Source organism: Xiphophorus couchianus, chromosome 9 (genome assembly GCF_001444195.1).
Source record: "Xiphophorus couchianus chromosome 9, X_couchianus-1.0, whole genome shotgun sequence".
Lineage (NCBI taxonomy): Eukaryota > Metazoa > Chordata > Actinopteri > Cyprinodontiformes > Poeciliidae > Xiphophorus > Xiphophorus couchianus.
The window spans coordinates 20,039,875-20,061,322 of record NC_040236.1 but is presented as its reverse complement, the minus strand read 5'-3'; the positions used below and the strand labels follow the sequence as shown (position 1 = coordinate 20,061,322).

Here is a 21,448-nt window from a genome sequence, read left to right as displayed (position 1 = left end):
ATATATTAATGCCTTAAGTCAGTTTATGATTTGAGGCATTAATATCTGCCTTCAGTCAGATAATCATACCTTAATATCTGACTATGACTATTGCCTTAAGTCAATTTATGGACCAAAGAAAAGGAAAACAACATTTTTCAGTAAGTCTGATTTGAAATTAGACTAAAGGTGAAAAATACAACAAGATGATTAAATCCTGACTAAAACTAAATTATAATCAAAGGACGGACTAAAAATCAATTAATATTTGCTACTAAAAGTAACTTTGACATACCTTTAGGTTTACGTAGCGCTATAACAACCCATTTCCCTTCCTTCCATTTTCTCCAACTTTCATGTAAAAATGTCTCTAATTTTAGTTTAAGCCTTTGCATTTCCACTTTTCATAGCTAAATCGGCTGCTTGTCACAACGGTTGAAAGAAGACAAAAAAATCTCTGTTTTTATTTTCCCTCCAGGCATGGCTGGATGCGCTGGAGGAGCACTCCGCCTACAGCACACACTACTGCTCCCAGGAGCAGGGCAGCGAGGAGGAGGAGGAGGAAGAGCAAGGCATGTCGCTAGGGGAACTGACGGACTCGCTACAGGTGGTTGTAAACAAAGACGTACATAACGAGCGTGTTGGCACAGCGGTCCGGAGCGTTTTCTGTGAACGAGGCGCGCCGCGCCGCCTCATCCCGACACGCGCCGCCTCCCTCGCTCATCTGCATCTTTCTCACGTCTCTCTGACTCACCAGGCGGCGGAGGTCAGCCAGAAGAAGCTGGAACAGGAGGTGGCGGCGTTCCTGTCCATGCTGAAAAATGACGGGCTGTCAGAACGTAAAAATCTATTATTTCACCATCACTCCTGTTTCGTTTAGTTTTTTTTTCCTCCCAACCCCTTTGCTGTGTTATCAGCACATAGGTGACAAATTAAAGAAAAAACCAATGCAGTGAGAGTCACTTACAGTCACTTTGCTTATCTCTGAAGCTCTTCTATTGCAATTATGTTTTCATTTATCTTTAGTAGTGATACATTTTTTATGCTTTATTGGCCCAGAGCCATAAGAAATGGGTTAAAAGAGTTGACTTCAAAAGCAGAAGGATATAATTTGCATCCTCTCCGGTAAACCGTTCATTGATGGGGTCAATCGATGGTGATGCATCTTTACTTGCATCACGAAACTGCGTGCATCTCCGTCAAAAGCAACGCCGTGTTTCTCTGTTCATTTCTTCTGCTTTGTTCCTCAATTTAGCACCCATCCACGTGTAAGAAGAAAGAAAGTTCAACAGCTTTCAATAGTTTAAGAGCAGAAATGAAAGGCTCATGATTAAAACTGAAAGCATCATCAAACAGATTATATGGCGCGATTAAAAAAACGTCTGAATTGCTGCTAATTAAGAAGATGACGTCTGTTTTGGTTGTTAGGGATTTCAGCCATTTGCTTGCTTTTTGAAGTTCTTTTGAAAGTTTCCAAAAGAGGCTTTAAGGCATTTTTATTTATTTATTTTTAAAAATTTTTTTTAATTATCTGGTTTTCTGTTTGATCCTGGCAGGATTTCCTTCGGCCGCACTGCAAAAGATGCAGGAGATCTGCGACTTGTCCAGCAAGACGGCCTCCAGTCTCAGTGCCTGCCTCAGCCTCTTCTCCAGACAGGAGGGGGTGAGTAGACAACTAAATCTCCTCCCGCTAAACTCTTTGAGGGTTTTCAGAAAATTGTTTAGCAAAAATCAGTAGTGGATTTCCTAAGGTACTGTGAAAAAAAGTAGCTGCCCTCTTTTCTTTTTTTTTTTTACGTTCCTTTTGTTTTGCCACATTTAATGCAAAATTCATACCACAAATTTTAATATCGGGCATAAATAACGAGAGTGACAACAAAAAGACCGTCTTCGTTCTCATTTTTTTTAATCAAAGTGGAGCTTATTTAGGATTTTTGGGGCCCGAGCCTAAACCGTGCAGGCTGAGGCCGGTCGAGTGTTGCTTTGTTTTTTGTGCGAATCTTCTCTATAAACCCTCTGAATGCTGCAATCAGCAGGATTCTTCTAGTTCCTGACCCTCGGTTCTCGGTTCTGCTTTGGTATTTTCCTTCCGATTAAAATTTCAAAATCAAGATGTGCTTTGTGAGAACTTCCTGTGGAATTAGCTAGTCGGGAGTGATGTGATTATAAACGGAGGGACAAGTTTTTCCTCTAAGGATTCTGCAGGCTTTGATATATCATATCCTACTTGCATGTGGTTCGCAACTGCTGCCACTGCAGCATTGCTTGTTTTTTGAACAATAAGAATATTTGTAGTTGTATAAAATTAGATTTAAAGCATAGCGATGATGATGATTTACATAAGTCAGTTTTGTGGTAGCCTTTTTGTGCTGCGTGCAATAAGTGTGTTTTCATAGCTTCTGCACATCCTGCTGCATTTTATGCTAAGCTAAAGGCTTTTTGTTGTGAGCCTTCAGAGCACTGACACGTGTATTTTTGAGGCAGTTTACAGATTAAACCACAGTAGCAGCAAAACTCAGCTGTGGTCAGCATACTATCACAGTCTGCATGTACATTTCACTCCGATATATTCCAAGTGAAATGATATAAAAGTGATATTTTTATGTGAACCACCGTGATTGAACGGAAGAATTACCACGCAGCGTTGGATTTGTTTAGAGATTTTCATGAAGACATAAATTTACCCCTGATATTCTGTCTGCAAGCCTGACGCCTGAATATGGACACTCCGGATTATAATGCTGGGTTTATTGTGTCTTGCAAAAAGTCTTCAAACTCCATCGCATCACAGCCACAAAGAGATTTTTAGCCAAAACAGAAATAGTTAATACATGTAAAATGGGAGGAAAATAAATAACGCATGGCTTTATAATTGTCTAAGCAATAAACATCTGGAAGGTGTGACATTAAATGTACATTTCTTGTGTCTAAGCAGATACGCAGTATTTCAAAAGATCTTGTTTTATAAGCAATAATTAATTTGGTGTTGGACGTTTATTTTCTGGTAACGAACTGCCACAAAGTATAAATCAGATATTTACTTTTGGGTTGACAGTCAGTTTTATAATATATTTACCATTAATGACACACACACAAAAAAACATTTTCACTTTTCTGCCAAGTTCTCCAACTGCACAATTCTTGCTAAGTAGTATAAAATAAGTATTATTTCAAAAGAGCAGAAGAAATCTTATGTTTTTGAACATTAACAATATTAGTTGTTGTTAGCTGTTGGTAAGAGATGAGCGGGTTTCCTGGTAACCAAGTGCCACGAAGCAAACATCTGATTTTTACTTTTGCAAAATTTACTAACTGCATATTTCTTGTATTTAAGCAGATAAGCATGATTTCAAAAGAGCTTCTGTTTCATAAATAATAATATTATTTGTTGTTAATTTGGTGTTAAGAGATGAGCGTTTTTTTTCTGGTGACAAACTGCCTCAAAGTATAAATCAGATTTTTACTTTTGTGTTGAAATTCAACACCAATGACAAAAAAAAAAAAAAACCATTTTCACTTTTCTGAAAAATTCACCAACTGCACAATTCTTTTTAAAAAGAGCTCTTGTTTTATACACAATAATTAATTTGGTGTTAAGAGATGAGCGCGTTTTCTGGTAACCAAGTGCCACGAAGTAAATATCTGATTTTTACCTTTACAAAAGTGCCTTAACATTAGCACAAACATTGCTAATGTGGCTATGGCCCACATTAGCAGTAGCCTTTTGCCTAAAATAAGCTTTTTAGCTTCTTTTTTTTTTATTTATTAGCCATGTTTAGCACACTGAATGGAGGAAGTCAATGTAGTTAGCATTTTGGCTAATTTTAGCTTATACACTAATTTTAACATACTGAATGGAGTAGATCAATGTTACTCAACATGCTTGTGACCAGGGGCACTGCCAGGAATCTTGGGCCCCATGACAAAACATTTAATTGGGCCCCCCCTTCCCAGCTGCTGTTATAATTTTTCGAGTCTATCTGACCCATCAAAAGCATCACAATTTTAAAGGCTTGCAGCGGCCTTGCTTTCTTTGGTCCAATACTGATAACTAGCACAATATTTACTGCTCATGAATTTTACATGCAACAGTTCACATACAGTGTGCAAGTAGGTTGCTTACATTTTCTCTACTGGTTTTAGATTACTGAATATTTTTTGTTTTCATCATCAAGCCTGGTGATGAAGAGACTGCGCTGGCAAGACTAGATTCAGTTGCCATTTGTGCAGAGAGATTATTGGCTAAGGACTGAAATAGGTTTGTTGGGGCTGAGGCAAAATGAATAGACAGAATAATTAAAAGAAACAAAGACTGTCTACTCTCTCTTTATTATAACTTAAGGGTTCATTAGTTCTGTAATGGTGGCTGTAACGTTTTAATTAGTAGATTTATGACTTTCTTTTTGTAGTTGCTGACAGTTTCTTATCCTGAACCCGATTTAAATCTGAACGTGATGCTAGAATGAGAATTAGTCACCGCTGGCACAGCTCTGCTTATTAAAACCGGTGCGTTGTGTAGTCGTGCCGCCGGTTTCGATGGACTGCTGAGTAAAGGCACTCATGAACTGCTGGGTATGTAAATCCAGGCGAGTTCGCCTTTACATGATAATGCACAGATTCAGTTCCGTTTTGCATAATTCTTTTTTTTTTTTTTTTAAAGGGAAAACGGACAAAGGCACGAACAAAGTGACAGAATACAAAAGCCTAAATTATGAGCAACACTAGAAGTGAGGAAGGAAAAAATAAATAAATAACCATCAGTGGTTGTGTGAGTGAAGGGTTTTACTCTTTCTCATTCAACAGAGGCAGAATTCCCGAGAGATCTTTAGTGTAGACGGCGCTGCTGCCAGAAAGCGGTTAACTCTTCCTGCTTCAGAAACCGGGCGGCCGCAGAGTTCAATGTTTACACCGACACTAGGCCTTGATCACTCAGCTGTGCCGTCTTTTGAGCTGCGGCCTCCAGCTGCAGAGCGCTCAATGACGGGCTGATACAATCCTAGAGCTCGCCTTTCAATAGACCTGCACTGAATGGCACAGTTTGCACATGACATGTTAGAAGTGTGAATGGCCCGGCAAGACTCGCACACGATGGAAAAGCTGAATCACTTCCAGCTCCCACAGTCCTGCAAAAGTAGCGCCACTGGAGAGGTTGACTGCCAGAATTTCCCTGAAGTTCGGGTCATTATACTGTATACCGCATTGCAGCTTGTTTTCTTTTGTTGTATGTAGTCAGATATTTTTTTTGTCTCTGTGCCTGCGGAGTCAGTGATCTCCAACTGGATTAATAAAATGCCAGCCCATCACTGGCGGCAGTAGAAATGGATTTCCGTAAAGGTGCAGCTGAAATTTAATGCCTTCTTTTTGTCAACACGTATCACATCGTATATGTCTAATAATATAATAATAACGGCCCTAAATAAAAGCCACAGGTCACTTAATTTGCAACGCTTATGTCATTTAAGCATTTTGCACTTTTTTGTACTTCCATTTGGGTCTCTACTGCCTCTAAAACCACCCAGGTGTTTAAAAAAAACACACCCAGCTGTTTTCTGGCAGTAAGTTTTTGTTTTCTGGTATCTGGAAAATGAGCCGTTTCAAAAACCTCCCAATTGTTAAATCACAATCAACGGACACTGCATTGTTACCTAGCAACCACAGCAAAGCCCAGCCTGTCACCCAGTAACCCAAACTGAGCTGCAGCACGTTTGATCAGCTGTTTTTACCGCTGCATGCACTGTACAATGGCTGCTGGAAAAGACAAGTGTATCGTTGTTGACTGACCATCCAAAAACCAACCGCTGCATTCCTGTTGATTGTGCAGGAGGTTCTACTTTTGCTTTTCCAAGATGTACGGTTGTATAATTGTTAAAATGTTAATGTTAAAATGGTCCAGTCAAAGTCCAAACCCAAATCCAATTGCGAGCCTGACGACACCTAAAATTGCTGTTCTCATTCACTCTCCATGCGATTTGAAGTTTGATCTATTCTCCAAAGACTGGACAAACCCTCCAATGCAACAGACCTGCACCTTTAATTGCAACGCAAAAATGATTCCACACAATCATATTTTTCAAGGTTTTATGTGTTTGAAAATTATGCACCGTTTTCCCTCCACTTCTCTCACTTCATCGCTACTCTCCGTCGGCCTGTCGCAAACAATCCCATGGAAATACGCTGAAGTTTTGTAGTTGTGCGTTGACAGAATTGTGGAACAAAATCAGGGGATACGAATACTTCTGCACTTTGTGTTAAGGTAGAGTTTTAACTAATGGTTTATTCAGCATCCAGCAGCTGTCATTTGATCGGTCTCGCCTGCACAGGAATCATGTTCTCCAGCTGGCCATTTGAGACGGCGACATCAAGGCAGCCGTCCTCTGTTACAGAGAAGCTCTGTCTTTCTGTGGCTCTGATAAAAGAGAGGATGATCAATCCGTTGACATGCTGATTATTGCGAGACCAACTGCCATCACAGCCTGTCTGGAGGCCTTGAGTGTTTGCCTTCTGTTTTCCTTGAGAATTGACTTTTGGTCGCCATGAGAGAAGCAGACTGTCAATCAGTAGTTGCTAAAAGTGCAAAACAGAATCCCCCTCCACCCTTTTCTTTTTTTAATTTTTGTCTTTCAGTCGGTGATTAATCTGTCCTTCTTTTGTCTGCGTGTGTGTGTGTGTGTTTTGGCTATGGGTGTGTGTGTGTGCGTGGCGAGCTCAGGTGCGCAGTGTGAAACTGGAGCAGGAGGTGGAGAAGAACAAAATCCTCTCCGAGGCGCTGCAGACTCTCGCCACGGAGCATCACGAACTTGAGCAATCCGTCGTCAAGGGATCGTCACCGCGCAGCGCCCTCAGCGAGGATGAGTTCCACGACGCCGTGTCTGGTGAGTTGACAAGTTATCGAGCGCTCTCGGGACTCGGAGGGGGATTCTGTGACAGGCCGGCGTTCCCATTCACGCTCGCTGCACTCTCGTTCACCTGCAGGACACCGGGATACTTTTTGTTGTTGTTGTTGTTATTGTTGTTGCTGCTGCCGGTGAATTCCTTCGGTATGTGTGAGACTCAAGTTTGCCGGGTTTTTATTCCTTTTATGTCTGACTGATGTTTGATGACTTTTGGTCAATTTGTAGTCGTCATTAAAGCATTTTAAGCATTTTATCTTATTGTGTGTAGTTATGATACCTACTGTAGATAGTCGTGTCAGCTGAGTGATCAGTAGTGGACATTTTCATTTATTACAGGAATCTTTGGTATATTCTAACAATGTTGAAGCTTTGGCGAAAATTAAGTTAATCTTGCCTTCTTGATTTAGGCTTTTCCATGATTAGGCCTAATATTACAACAACAAAAATTGCTTGATTGTTATTATTCAATAAACTATTCCTGCTGTGCACGTATGAAAAAGCAGGATGAAATTAAAATAGTCCCCTGTTTATGATGCTGGTTTTTGGTTTGCACCATTTCTGATGTTTTCGTCATAATCACTCCGGCCTGTTTCTGACCTTCAGGTTTTGATTTTTGAATTTTGATTTTGATTTTAAAGCAAAGCACAAAGTACAGCTCAGGCGTAGGTACTTTTAACTTTAGGTCAAACAAACACAGAGTCCTGTAAATTAAACAGGTTTATCACTGGACAAAACTCTGGACATTTCGTGAAGTGTTTACCAGCATGATTTTCTTTTCTTTTTTTTCTTTTTTTTTTTTTTAAACACATGAGAATAACAACAGCAGTATGTTATATTAACATTAACAGTAATGTTTTCTTAGCTACCTTTTATGTAACTGGACACAATAGAAAACTTATTTTGGTGGAACTGACGGATCTCTTTTTCTTTTTTTGAAGTACTTTTGCCTAGACGAACATCTTTGGGGACGTGATATAGTTTATATAATCAACAACTGAATAACTAATGAAAGACGTGAGGAATTACTTGTTGTTATCTGTAAATTTGCCATAAATACGCTCTTTTAAAAAACGAGCATAGTGTTGCAGTCATTGCCTGCAACATGAAAACAGTTTCTAAAAGTTTTTCCATTTATAAGCCTCTCTGTTTGCACTTACTAGTCAATCAGATTTAAAGAAGCACCCCCCCCCCCCCCCCCCTCCACATCTATTAATTAAAGAAGCTTTATACTCTTCAGCAGCCCGTGTTATCAGCCTTTGTACCCCCCCAGCTCTCCTCTGAGCACTCATCACCATGTCTCCTCGTCTCCATCAGAGTCAGGCTCTGAGCTCTCCCTGAGCGGCTTTGAGACGGTGGCCAGCAATTCCTTTGAAGAGGACGAGGAGGAGGACGAAGGCTCTGTCATGCTAAGCAGCCCGTGCAGCAGCCCCGCCACCAGCATGTTGCAGGAGGATCACCATGGAGACAGGGACGAGACTCAGTCCAACGGGATAACAAAGCACAGGTCAGAAGTGCAATATGCCCCCACGGTTTACCAAATTGGCCACACTCCCCCTGCGCCTTTCATCTCTGGCTTAAAGATGAACAAACTCAGCAAAGGGGACATTTTTCTCTTTTAAGTCTCTTATTGTTGCAGATACTCTTACCTGCTCTGAGAGGTTGGCTGGTTCTTTCCCCCCTGGTCTTTTTTTTTCTCCTCTCCTCTTCTTTATCCTCCCTCGGGTCTTTCCACTTCGTAGTGTGAATAATTTAGAGCGAGATTCTGTCTGGTAAAGCCACGGGAAAGGGTTGTATTGAGCGGGCCTAGCTCCGTGTCACTTTGTTAAATATTGATAAGGTCAATCCGGTAGGAGTGTGATCCCGTGTTTGCTGATCCCTCGGTGTCTCACACGATTTGGGCGTCCTTTAAATCGCCGCCATTTCACCTGCGAACCGAAGAAACCCGAACGATTCCAACGCGTCTCATTGATCATTTGTGTGTCTCGTCTGGAGTTTCCTTCTTAACTGCGCACTTTTATAGCACCTACTTTCCTCTACTTTGAATTCATCTTCTTGAATTGACGCCTGCAACTGTTATTCGTCTCGATACCTCGGATGCCAGCTTCTGTACCGCTACTTGCTCAACGCAAATAAATCACACATGAATTATGGAGGACATGTAATTATGCGTGCACATTTTTTCAGGGCCAGCTTACCTGCGCCGATGTTCTCGAGAAATGACTTCAGCATCTGGAGCATTCTGAGGAACTGCATTGGAATGGTGAGCACGACGTTCAGGTGTTGTTTCGATTGACGCCAGGCAGACAGGTGGCAGCTACACTGCTGCTCGGGTGCAAATTTCAAGTTTTTTATTTTATTTTTATTTTAATCCAACAGGATTAAGCTTATCATTACTGTGACTCTGTTACTTACCTTGCATAGAAGAGAAGAAAATAGAGTAGAATACTTTCTGTCAGACTGAAGTGCTTTTCTCCACAGTAAGACATAAAATCACAAAGAGGCTGTAAAATACAGAAATATATAGCTTCCAGTAAAATGAGAATCTATTTACACTAAAAGAAAAACGGCATCCACATATTTTGACAACTACCTTTTGCACAACTTCTGCAAGATAAATAAATAAATGAGAGAGAGGTCATACGACAGTTATTTAGTGCAACAACTCCCTTTTGGTAAAACCTGTATTTAAACTTGTTAAGTCGTCTGAAACAGATCATGTGATATATCAAGTCCTAAGTTTTCTATTAAGTAGCTATGTAATGTGTACAGTATTGTGATAAAGAATGTTGCGTTTTCTGTGTGCTACGACATCACTCAGCTTCTTTCAATGTGGGGCTTTTTTTCCGACATGTTTAATGATCACCTGACCATCTTGGGATGGAGCTCATTTTTTTGTGAGGTCTTTTATGTCCTTGGGGGCTCCCAAGTGGTTGCACAATTACAATCTTATTTAAAAAGTAGGCCAGGCTGACCTGCCGTTGGATCCGCTAGAAGAAACTCTGGGGGCCGTAGAGAGAACCAGGAAGTACAAATCAGGTCTAACTCGTGTGTAAATGTAACAATAGAGGATAAAATGCATCTCTTACATGTCATTACATATTTTTTTGCAAAAGGTAGCACATTATTTCTGCTGCTACAGCAACATGTCTTCATGACCAATTGAAACAAGCGAATATGACTTCCAGCTAGCAAAGAGCCAAATATTGCTTTCTGCAGAGTTGTGGAAAGGAAAGAAAAAGAAGAAGAAAAGAAAGGGAACAGAAAAAGTTGGAGCCTAAGCATCACACACAAAGACAGAAAAGTTATTCTCTCTCCCAGGACTGTAGGACCTAAATGGCATCAGTCTGTACAAGTGCTTGCACCTTGTTCTTGATGCGAATTCTGGCTGAAAAACGTTTTTCTCATGTGATGTCTGAGGAATATGTAGTGGGAGAGACCTGTGAATATTGCCTGGGAGATCTGGGCTTTAGTTCTTGTGAAATATAAAATGGCCTTGTCAGCAAGAAATTTTTTTATTTTTTTATTTTTTAGCCTCAAGTAAAGTAACTTATCTCTCTCTTCTTGCTGTGTGTGTGCACTCGGATCTTTAAAGTTGCCTCTTGTACAATGTTCATGATGTAACAACATCAAACGCATGCTAACAACTCTGATGCAGCCTCAACACTTTGAAAATAAATTATGATGCTAAATGTCAGCGCTGGGTTCATTAATTAAATCTTATTCCTAAGGTAACATTAAATGTGGATAAAAACCTGCTTAGCTCCAGCTTCTTGGCGTTTTTATATGCTAACCATGCTAGAATTGTCCTTAAGCTTAGCCTATTAGTTAGCATTAGTTAAAACTTTTTTTAAAATTTTACAAGGTGAAAACAAACTGCTATCTCATAGATTGTGTTGTAATAAATTACAAATATAGAAAGTGGGGAAAAAACTAGTAAACACTCAATTTTTTTAGTTTGTGTTTGAAGTTTTTTACACATCTAGAAAACACACTAGACATTGTTCAAAAACATTTCAGCCTTCATCCAGACAATGTCCCTGTTTGTAAATGTAACCAGGAACTATGACACTTAACACACCAAGAAGAAAGTCACATGATCTCGTGCAGCTGCATGAGTACTCTGAGTTGTTGTTTTCACCAGGGGAGGTCGGCTCCAGCTGCTTGTGGTGGCAGTTTAGCTCTAAAGCTACAAGGAGACGTCTTGTAGATAAAAGATATTGCCAGAAAAATGTACTGGAGACAAAGAGCATCTGACAAATCATGTATATTAACAAGAAATAAAAGTGGTCTTAGTATGTATCCCTGAAGGACTCCGCATCTTGTAGCCATTTTCCACTAGTATCCACCTGAAAATTTGGCTATGATCTTCTGGAGAATATTTTTTAAAAGCGTTGGAAGGGCAAAGGTAGGACGCTCCTATGGTATATTTACAATCTACAGATTTACAAAATGGGATTTAATGGGATTTCCTGGAGCTGTTTTAAGATCATCAGACAGTTGTGTCTTAGAAAATCTAAAAATCATCAAAGTACCAAATCTTCTATTTAAACGTAACCACCACTATTTATTTTACCACACTGACCAGCAAGAAAAACTTTAAATTATGAAAGAAATCATTAATATCTTAATAGTTGCAGTGAGGAGGTTAACAGACACACAGAAAATTAGAAATAGTTCCATCTGCAGAGTCTAAACTTTGTAATAGCGATTGTAAAAAAAGAAAAAAGAAAATGATTTAAAGCACAATAGCAATATCAGTCGGTTCTGAGTGTTCTCCAGTTTCATCATAAAACTTCGGTGGAAAGGTATCTCCTCCTCTTTTCCTGAAGCTGCTTAATAACCTTCCAATAAGTTTTCATGTCATCTTTAAAGATATTGGTAAAGTGCTGCATTTTGCCAGTGTAATGAGATAATTATATCTGGGGAAATGGAATCATGAAAGATTTCTCTTGCAGAGTTATGAAAAATCAGGATTAAAGAAGAATTTTTAAAACTGTTACTAGAATTTATTCTAATTGAGGTAAAATATGATTTGTTTATCATAATTAGATAAGTGCCCATAAAGTGTGGGATTCTACCTTGTTGACATGGCAACAGATTCCTGTTGATTAGCATTTTTAATTGTGCTTATAGCTGTAATTCCAGATTAAATACAATTATCTAAGTTGAGGCAAGGGATATAAAAAAAAATCCCATAATTCCTGCTAATCTCTAGCTTCAAGGTTGGGATTTCTGAAGCCTTGTCTTTGATTCCTGCAATGTGACATTGTTGTTGAACTTTCTTTATCCATAACAGCATGCATATTACTGCCATGTTTTGCTCAGATACGTCTCAAGTCTTTAGAAAAAGAAAAAAATTCATTCCCAGCGGATCGGCATGTGAAGGAACTCTGAGGTCCTCTTTGTGATGAAACCTTGTCTCTCCGCCCCGTCTCTTTCAGGAGCTTTCCAAGATCACAATGCCGGTCATTTTCAACGAGCCGCTCAGCTTCTTGCAGCGTCTAACGGAGTACATGGAGCACACGTACCTCATCCATCAGGCCAATTCGTCTTCCGAATCTATCGAGAGGATGAAGGTGGAGCAATTTTCTTTAACACCCTCGAGTTGGAGTGAGCAAGCTGCTTTCCGCTCCGTCATTATGTTCCCTTTAGACGAGCCAAAGTTTTATTACGTCATAGGTTAATGTGTTTGATCCGGAGTGTTTTGTGCGTTTGTCCGCCGCAGTGCGTGGCGGCGTTCGCCGTGTCCGCTGTGGCCTCCCAGTGGGAGCGGACAGGTAAACCCTTCAACCCCCTGCTGGGAGAAACCTATGAGCTGGTCAGGTGGGTGGAGCAGCAGGAGAGCGTTCAGACTTTAAAAGGTTTTTCAAAGACGTTTTTGTTTCCATGCTCCAAAAGCTAATGCCATAATCACAGTTCTGCTATTTATGGGATTTGAATGATGCGTTTGAACCGTTTTTGAATTGAATTCACTTCATTTAAAAATGTTTAAACAATTTATGTACATCTTTTTTTAATCCACAGAAGTTCAAACTTATGCATTTTGAATATTTGGAAGTCCCCTTGAAGAAAAACCAGATGGTTTTATTAGCCATCAACGAGCTTCTGTCATATATCCAGCTACATGTTCAACTACTCCAGAAACGATAGCTAATTTACGTTTATTGATTTCAAAACCCGGTGACCCAGCTTTTACATATATTCAGGGGCCAATCCTTTTCATTCACTGATACTGGTGCATCATACAAAATGAATTAATGAGGATGAGGAAGACTACATCCCAAATCTAGTGACTGAAATATTTGCCCATCCTTCTATTTTTTATTTGTAAAAAATTATTTGAATCTTGTATAATTCTCATTCTACTTCACAGTTGCGTACCACTTTGTGTTGGTCTTTCACTTTCAATTCTAATGCAACATGTTTATGTTTATGGCTGTAATGTGACAAAATATGGAAAAGTTCACAAGAATTAATACTTTTGCAAGCCACAGCAAGTTTTCCAGAAGAGCAATGATCCCAAACACATCAAATCTGGTTCATAAAACTAATAAAGTGTCTGGAATGAAAGATCTGGTAACTGTGCCTCAAAAAGGTGGTCTGCGTGAGGAAAGCAACACGTTTAACTCTTCTATTGTTTTAAAAAAAGTGGTCTTAAATCAAAGTTTTTCCATCTTTTATCCAGAATCGTAATAAGATGCAGATGGATAAATTTGAGCCTGTATGTATAATTTTGAACTTGCATGGATTTTAAAAAAAGAGAAAAAGGAAATGAAAGACATTTATATCGATGATGAATGCATTCAAATGCCTTGCCTATCATCTCGCTTCTCAGTACTTGTGTGGTTTTGAGCGAAACGCGACGTGCAGCTCGACCTTTGTGACCTTTTCGTACCGTACGTTCCCCAGAGACGACCTGGGCTTCAGGCTCATATCGGAGCAGGTGAGCCACCACCCTCCCGTCAGCGCCTTCCACGCCGAAGGTCTGAAGCAGGACTTTGTGTTTCATGGATCCATCTACCCCAAGCTGAAGTTCTGGGGCAAGAGTGTGGAGGCCGAGCCAAAAGGCATCATCACGCTGGAGCTGCCCAAGTAAGAACAAAACGAAACCTGTGCAGCCATGTTTGTTTTTTTAAGTTTGAGACTTTTTTTTTTTCTTTCAGGCACAGTGAAGCCTACACATGGACAAACCCCACCTGTTGTGTTCACAACATCATCGTAGGCCAGCTGTGGATTGAGCAGTATGGGAATGTGGAGGTGATCAACCACAGGTCAGATTCAGATCCATTGTGAAAATGTGTTAAATGTTATAAAATGCTCCCCGTGTTTTATTATACCCTGATCAGCCATAATATAACTACAAAATCCCGTAGCATCATCTTATTTCTGGAAACGCGTTCCTCTTGGCATTTCCTTGGAGTTTGCTTTGACTCTTGCTTCCCAACGGAGAATTTTCGCTTGCAAGTGGAGGACTTTATTTTGAAAAGCAGCTGCAGGAATACAGGCGTGTTCAGTGAAACCCCTTGGAAAAGCGTCTGAGTTTATCCTGCTTCCAAACTCCAATAAATGTCCATCTGATGTGGCCTGACACGAGGAGACGAGCCCCCTGCTGGCTCCTCCTCCTGGTTGGAGTTTGTTTTTGGGAACAAAAGAGACACCCACTCAATATTAGTCATTATGGCTGATTGGTGGATATGTATTCGCAGCGCCACGGCTAAATGGAAAACAGCTTCTTTCTCTTAAGAACTAAATTGTTTCTTATTGTGCTACATCACTTTGAAATTTAAATGCCAAACAACAAAACGAGGAGGTGTGCTGCATACATCACCACACACACACACAGGGTTTCCAACAATAACGACGAGGCACAGTGAGTCTTTTTCAAAGGAAGTTGCACAAGGACTTTGTCTTTTCAGGGTTAAATCCCTTATTGGTTTTTGAAGTTTAAAATAGTTTCCAGATTCTGCTGGGAGTTTTGCATGAAACAACTTGTGAAGTGGTTGATTTTTTTTTTTTTTTTTTTTTTTTTTTACAGCACTAGTTCACAACTAATGTTATGAAAAGGCAATTCACAATACAAGCGGTTCCAAATCATACTGCAATTACACAGAATCCAATTTGAATCAATTTGCTTTATTCCAGTGCAATCCAATTATTTATTAATTAAAAAGATTTAAAAGAACCCCATTCACCTCAGATTATAGAGGATACAGTCAAAATCAGCTGATCATGTGACGTGCTTTCTGCAGGAACGAAAAAATGTTGAGTGGGAAGCTATCAAAGAGAGAGAGAGCTCAGAAAGAAAACCCACCAGAACAGAAGAGCTTTATATTTAAGACAAATACAAAGAGAGTTCATGTACTGTAGAAAGGGTCGGCAACATTTCTGTCATTCGGTTAACTCGATTTGACTTTGATAAAAAATGTCTTGTGTGATTCAGCAGTGAGTGAAAATAATTGCGAAGCATTGCTGTTGTAATTGTTGATGACTATGACACTTTATTCCTTTGTTTTCTCCCTAGGACTGGTGAAAAGTGCTGTCTCAATTTCAAACCATGTGGACTTTTTGGGAAGGAGCTGCACAAAGTTGAAGGTTACATTCTTGATAAAAGGTACAGTGAGCACAGCAATCAGAGGAAGTTTTAAATGGGCTTCCTTAAAGCTGTGGTCTGTCATTTTTCTAAAAATATGTATATTTTTTCCACGTATTTGTTAAAACTGTCACCATGTTGTGACAGTTTAACATGAGACAGATAGTCTGTAAAAATGTGTTGCTCCTTTGTCTCCTCCCTACTGTCCCATTGCCATATGAAGAAATGCACCGCTTCCGGTCAGAAACAACCAATCAGAGCCAGGAGGAGGGTCTTGCTGCTGTCAATCAATCTTCTGCATGAGCCGCGGCAGTGCTAATGGTGGAGAAACAAAGTAATGTTACAGGAACACTACTGATCCACTCTCATTGGTATAGAAGCTAACTAGCATGGCAGGGTGATTGACAGCACTAAGGCCCTCCTCCTGGCTCTGATTGGTTGTTTCCAATCAAGTGATTTATTTCTGCAGGCGGCAGTAGAGACACTGGAAGTAGGCAGAGGAGCTTGATTTTATTATGAATTTTTTTCACAGGTTATCTGTCTCATGTTCTTCTGTTACAACATTGTGACAGTTTCAACAAATATGTAAAAAAAAAACATATTTGTTTATCAAAATTACTTACTGCAGCTTTAAACATTATTTTAGTTTAAAATTACTCTTTTATTCCTTAAAAAAAATCAATGTGGAAATCACAACATACTCTGAACGCTTGGTTTTAATTCCAGCTTACTCTTGATAGTTTGGAAAATCTTTGTTTCTCTCTCTATTATAAGAACTGTATTGATTTTTTTTCCATTGCTACCTGATAGTTTACATTCCTCCATTTGGCAAAATATTGCAGCGCAGATCAGATTTATTCGGACGCGTAGAGTAGCCGTCAGCTCTGCTTTCCCATCAGGCACCAAATATAACTTAGAGCTCAAATGAGGTCTAATGTAATGAGTCTCAAATTCAAACATGCGACACAGATTGTACTCTTACCCATTCGCCACCGTTTTATAAAATCCCTAGTAGTTTTGTTTGTTTGTTTAGCTTATTGAACAGGCACCATATAAAGAAGCATTAATCCCAAAGGTAATACGCTTTTCAGAGCTGATGTTCAAAAAGAAAACTGCTGTTTACACACTGATCGGTGCTCAGAATACCCACAGCTGGAGCGCTTTGACCTGTAACGATTTTAGTCATTTTGACAAAAAAAAAACACTTAACAGATGTGGCAGAAAAGCAACACAAAAGTCCAAACTTTTAGCTGAAATTTCCTGGAAACTCTCGACTGTATTGGATTTTTGGAGCTTCGTCTCCCTGGAGGTTTTTCATCCTTTGCCGCTCGACACCGACTGAAGTCATCGGCGGTGCGCTTGTGCCTGAGGACGTGTGCATATCTGCATGTGTATCTGTGTGGTTCACAGCAAAAAGAAGCTGTGCGCGCTGTACGGGAAGTGGACCGAGTGCCTCTACGTCGTCGACCCGGCCGCCTTTGAAGCTCACAAGAAAAACGACAAAAAAGGAGCCGAGGAGAAGAAAGCCGGCAAAGCGGTATGAATTACTCAGCGGGGGTCGGCAACAACATGAAGTTAATTGCAAAGTTAAAAACAACAAAAAAAAGTGAAGCTGTTGCTTCTTTCCTTTCGGGGGGGGGGAAAGGAAAATGAGCCATTGTTCCGAGTTTCGACTGAGATGAAAACGGTCGATGTGGGCAACTCTGCTCATAGCTTCGTGCGTAACTCGTCTGCAGATCTAAACCGCTAAGTGAGCGAGGCGTTTCAGCACACAGTCGAGAAAAGCCGTCTGAACTCTTTTCATTGGTCGTCACTTCAAACACTCAAATATATACTGCTGAAATATACGCTGCTTTGATGGTAGAACCTTAGAGAGATGTAGGCGACTGACTTGAACTCCTAAACCTTTCATATTTCGTTACATCACAACCAAAAACTTCAATGTATTGAAGTTTGTTTGTTTTTTTAAATAAGATAGACCAGCACAACGTGTCGCTTAATTGCGAAGTTGAAGAAAAGTGATGAACAGCTTTAAACATATTTAAAGTTTTGTTTTTTTTTTATCTGATTTTGTTTTCACCCGTGCAGCCCGATACCCCAAAATAAAATCCGGTGCAACTTGGGGTGCATTCACACCAGCCTTGTGTAGTCGGCTTTTTACCGAACTCTAGTTTGTTTGTCGAGAAAGTAGCAATGTAACAAATGTAGCAATTTTTCATCCCAATCTACAGAGGAGGATCAGGGCCGCTGAAAAAAAACAAAAACTTTTTTCCCAGAAGATTAAAGACGGCAATTGTAAACATGCAGCTAGACCTACATTGGAATAGCTTAGATCAACGCATATTTATCTCTTAAAAAGATTTGTGTTTACACTGCTTTGGTGTTGTTCTCTCACTTGAAATCACACTTAAGTGCATTGCAGTTCACCCCCCATGTCACACTGAGAGCTGCTGTGTGTTTCTGTTCTACCAGGGTAACAGTGGGGATCAGCAGGGCGTACCCTCGCCTGCTTCAGACACTGTGGAGGTGATTCCTGGCAGCCAGCTGCTGTGGAGGATTGCCCCCAGACCGGCAAACTCTACCCAGGTCTCACCGACTCCTACATTACCTACCATATATCACTCTTCAAAAAAGTATGATGCTTAAACATGAAATTATGATTTTTTAATTTAAAAAAAAAAAAACAGATGTACAGCTTCACGTCCTTCGCGATGCAGCTGAACGAGCTGCACAAGGACATGGAGGGGGTCATCCCGCAGACCGACTGCCGGCTCAGACCGGACATAAGGGCCATGGAGAACGGCGACATCGGTAACGCCTTTTTGTTTGTTTTTTTTAAACGAAAATAAACTTTTAGCCCAATCCTCTTCGCCGTAACCTAAGAACTCGACTTCCCCGTCTCAAACAGACCTGGCGAGCGAGGAAAAGAAGAGGCTGGAGGAGAAGCAGAGAGCCGCCCGTAAAAACCGCGCTAAATCTGACGAGGAGTCCAAGCCCAGGTCGGGGTTATTCTCGTTTTATTTATTTTGTCATTAAATCTCTCACCAGGCTGTTTATCCACAAAGGAACCAGATGATTTTAAATGCACATCTAAATCATCTGATCTTTCCTTTTTCTTCCCCCCCAACCAGAAACATCTTTGTGTTGTGTTCCTCTGAATTGCTCCAGGTTAACTCTGTTTTGGTTTTTTTTTATCTCCGTTTTTCACATTTGGTCGGCTGCGTCTTGGCTTTGATGCCAAGGAGTCCTCCCCTCGGCCCGAGGTTAGAGCGGCTCGCCGTTTGACTGACGCGCTCTGACGTCTTCTGTGTGCTCACGTGACCCTCTGTGTTTTCCAAAAAAACAACAACATCCTAATCTCTGAGTGAATGTTATCTGAACGACAGAGAGACTCGCAGTGTGAAGATATTTAATCCCCTCCTCTTCTTCCCTTCGCTAAAGCTTCACTCACCGCCACTAGAAGCAGTTACTCAAACACTACAGGCATCCTCCCTCCATATCCCTTATTAAAAAAAACAAAACAAACAAAACTAGAGTTGATGTTAGCTGAAAGCAAACAGCCTGATCTCCTCACATCTAAATAATGAACAATGAAATTCGAAGATAAAGCATGCCCGCTCTTCGTTCCTCTCCTCTCTATGATTCGCTCGAGTGTGGCTTGGCGCGGCGCTTCCTAAACGCCTTCTCTCTCGTCTCAGGTGGTTTCAGCAGGGGCCGAACCCCCACACCCGCTCCCAGGACTGGCTGTTCTCCGGCGGATACTGGGACAGGAGCTACAGCCAGCTGCCGGATATATATTAATCTCATTTTGTGCTCGGAAGAAAGAAAAATAAAAAAGAAAGAAATCGCACTTATTCGTTAAATATCAGTAATAACCGTTTAATTCTCTTTCATTTCTTTTTTTATTAATAACTACACTAATTAAAGGCACTTTGGGAAGTTTGCACCTGAGCATTGTGGCCTTACTCTAAGTTATTATGGGAGGGACAAAAAGTCACTAATTAAATGTAGTTTGATGATGCTTTGAGACACATTATTTGTATTTACACTGAAATGCTTTTTTTTTTTCTTGACTTTTAGCACAGTGGACTGGGAGTCTATAGGTTTTGTTTGTTTTTTTTAGCATTTATTTTCTTTTAAATGTTCATAGTTGTAAATCTGTGTATATACTCTCCACATCTCCAGCCATCATTAGACCTCAGCGTTATATTCTCCATCTCTCTGGACCTTTGTCTGTTTTGCCTTGTACAGTTACAGGATTCTTTTAAACCCATCTTACATTTGACGCTGTGTATTCCCTCTCTCATTAACTCCCACTTTACGCATAAGCATAGCCGAATTTTTAAAGAACAATCATCCTGTCTTTGTGCTCTGTTTTTATTGAAGCGCGCGTAAAAATTGAGCGCTGTAAAGAGCTGAAGTTGGATCTGATTTCTGCTGTAAATTTGAACGTTGTACAAAGTGAGCGATTTTTGCTGGAAATCATTTGTACAAAATGGAGGAAAACTATGATTTGAGTCCTCATAAGAATTTAATTTCACCATTTCAAGTATTTGTTTTTTCCTCCCTGCTTTCATATTGAGCTTTGAAATTGTAAATTTCTTATCTAAATAAAACATTTCAGTCCATTCCTGTGTGTTGTCACTGTTGCTGTTAATAACTTGACATCAAGCAACGCTGAGGCAACAATGTCTCAAAAGTAGGAAACAGCGCCACCTTCAGGTGGGGGAAAACAGCCACATAAACCTGGGAGGTTTTTGACCATTTCTTTCGGAGAATTTGCAATAAACTCACAAATTCGCATTAGCGCAGGGATCTGTTGAGTTTCCGTGAATTTCTGCAGTGAAACCGACTACAAATATATATAAAAAATATAAAATCAAACTGTTCTCAACTAGCCAGACACACTCAATGAAGGAGTGGTTTTGCAGGTGAGGACCACAGACCACTTAGTTTCTATGCTTTCTGTCTGATGTTTTGGTCACTTTTGAATATTGGTGGCGCTTTCACACTCGTGGTAGCATGAGACGGACCCTACAACCCACACAAGTGGCTCAGCTAGTGCAGCTCATCCAGGATGGCACATCAATGTCAATTCAACATATGTGTGAATTGTGAGACAGTTATTTTTTGTTTTTAAGCATATGCACTGACTGATGGCACTTTTTAAATGTCGTTGTTCTTGTGACAATGACAATAAAGATTTATCTTATCTTATCAGCTGTGGCAAGAAGGTTTGCTGTGTCTGTCAGCGTAGTGTCCAGAGGCTGGAGGCGCTACCAGGAGACCTGGAGGAGGCCGTAGCAGGGCAACAACCCAGCAGCAGGACCGCTACCTCCGCCTTTGTGCAAGGAGGACCAGGAGGAGCACTGCCAGAGTCTGCTCGCCAAAACTGGCATGACTGCCATTAAGTATCGAGATGAGATCCTCAGACCCCTTGTGAGCGGTTGGCCCTGGGTTCCTCCTAATGCAGGACAATGCTAGACCTCATGTGGCTGGAGTGAGTCAGGAGTTCCTGCAAGATGAAGCCGTTGAAGCTATGGACTGGCCCGCCCGTTCCCCACACCTGAACCCGACTGAGCATCTGGGACATCATGTGTGGTCGCACCAGACTGACGACTTTTATCATTCAGTTTTTGGTTTTAAAGAAAAGAGAAAAGCGCTAAATCAAGAAATTTTTTTAATTTATTTACTGCTTATTGTGACAGGCCTAGATTGAGCTATCCATAGAGACACTGATTTTAAAGTTACGCCTACTTACGGCTAAATCTGGTGTTATTGTCATTATGGACCCAAAATTTGTTGTGAGCCTCCTGCTCTCATGTTGAGATCAGACGGAGGCGAACTGGCCGCGGTCTGTAAAGTGAAGCACTCCATCTGATGGCCAAATGTAGAGCAGCAGGCTGAAACGAGACGAGCCGATCTGGTTTCTGTCAACTGGCTGCGAACCCGAGCTCTACAGGCAAGTTTGTAGATTTTATGCATT

The 21,448-nt window shown here is 40.5% G+C and overlaps 1 protein-coding gene across 2 annotated transcripts in view; it reads left to right on the top strand.

Annotated features, from left to right (window-relative positions):
- The window catches only part of osbpl1a (oxysterol binding protein-like 1A), a 35,266-nt gene extending 15,176 nt beyond the window's left edge, over positions 1-20,090 (top strand). The window contains exons 13-29 of one of the 2 annotated variants that reach the window (XM_028026951.1): positions 458-586; positions 737-818; positions 1,536-1,642; positions 6,689-6,851; positions 8,187-8,376; positions 9,057-9,132; positions 12,314-12,448; positions 12,598-12,695; positions 13,782-13,964; positions 14,036-14,143; positions 15,394-15,483; positions 16,873-16,999; positions 17,935-18,048; positions 18,150-18,273; positions 18,371-18,461; positions 18,705-18,725; positions 19,161-20,090. In XM_028026951.1, coding sequence (XP_027882752.1) covers positions 458-586; positions 737-818; positions 1,536-1,642; positions 6,689-6,851; positions 8,187-8,376; positions 9,057-9,132; positions 12,314-12,448; positions 12,598-12,695; positions 13,782-13,964; positions 14,036-14,143; positions 15,394-15,483; positions 16,873-16,999; positions 17,935-18,048; positions 18,150-18,273; positions 18,371-18,461; positions 18,705-18,725; positions 19,161-19,263 — 1,941 coding nt within the window. In that variant the 3' untranslated portion in view covers positions 19,264-20,090. The remainder of the gene's footprint in view (positions 1-457; positions 587-736; positions 819-1,535; positions 1,643-6,688; positions 6,852-8,186; positions 8,377-9,056; positions 9,133-12,313; positions 12,449-12,597; positions 12,696-13,781; positions 13,965-14,035; positions 14,144-15,393; positions 15,484-16,872; positions 17,000-17,934; positions 18,049-18,149; positions 18,274-18,370; positions 18,462-18,704; positions 18,726-19,160) is intronic. The other variant, XM_028026952.1, reaches the window with a different exon arrangement.
- The last annotated feature ends 1,358 nt before the right edge of the window (positions 20,091-21,448 follow it).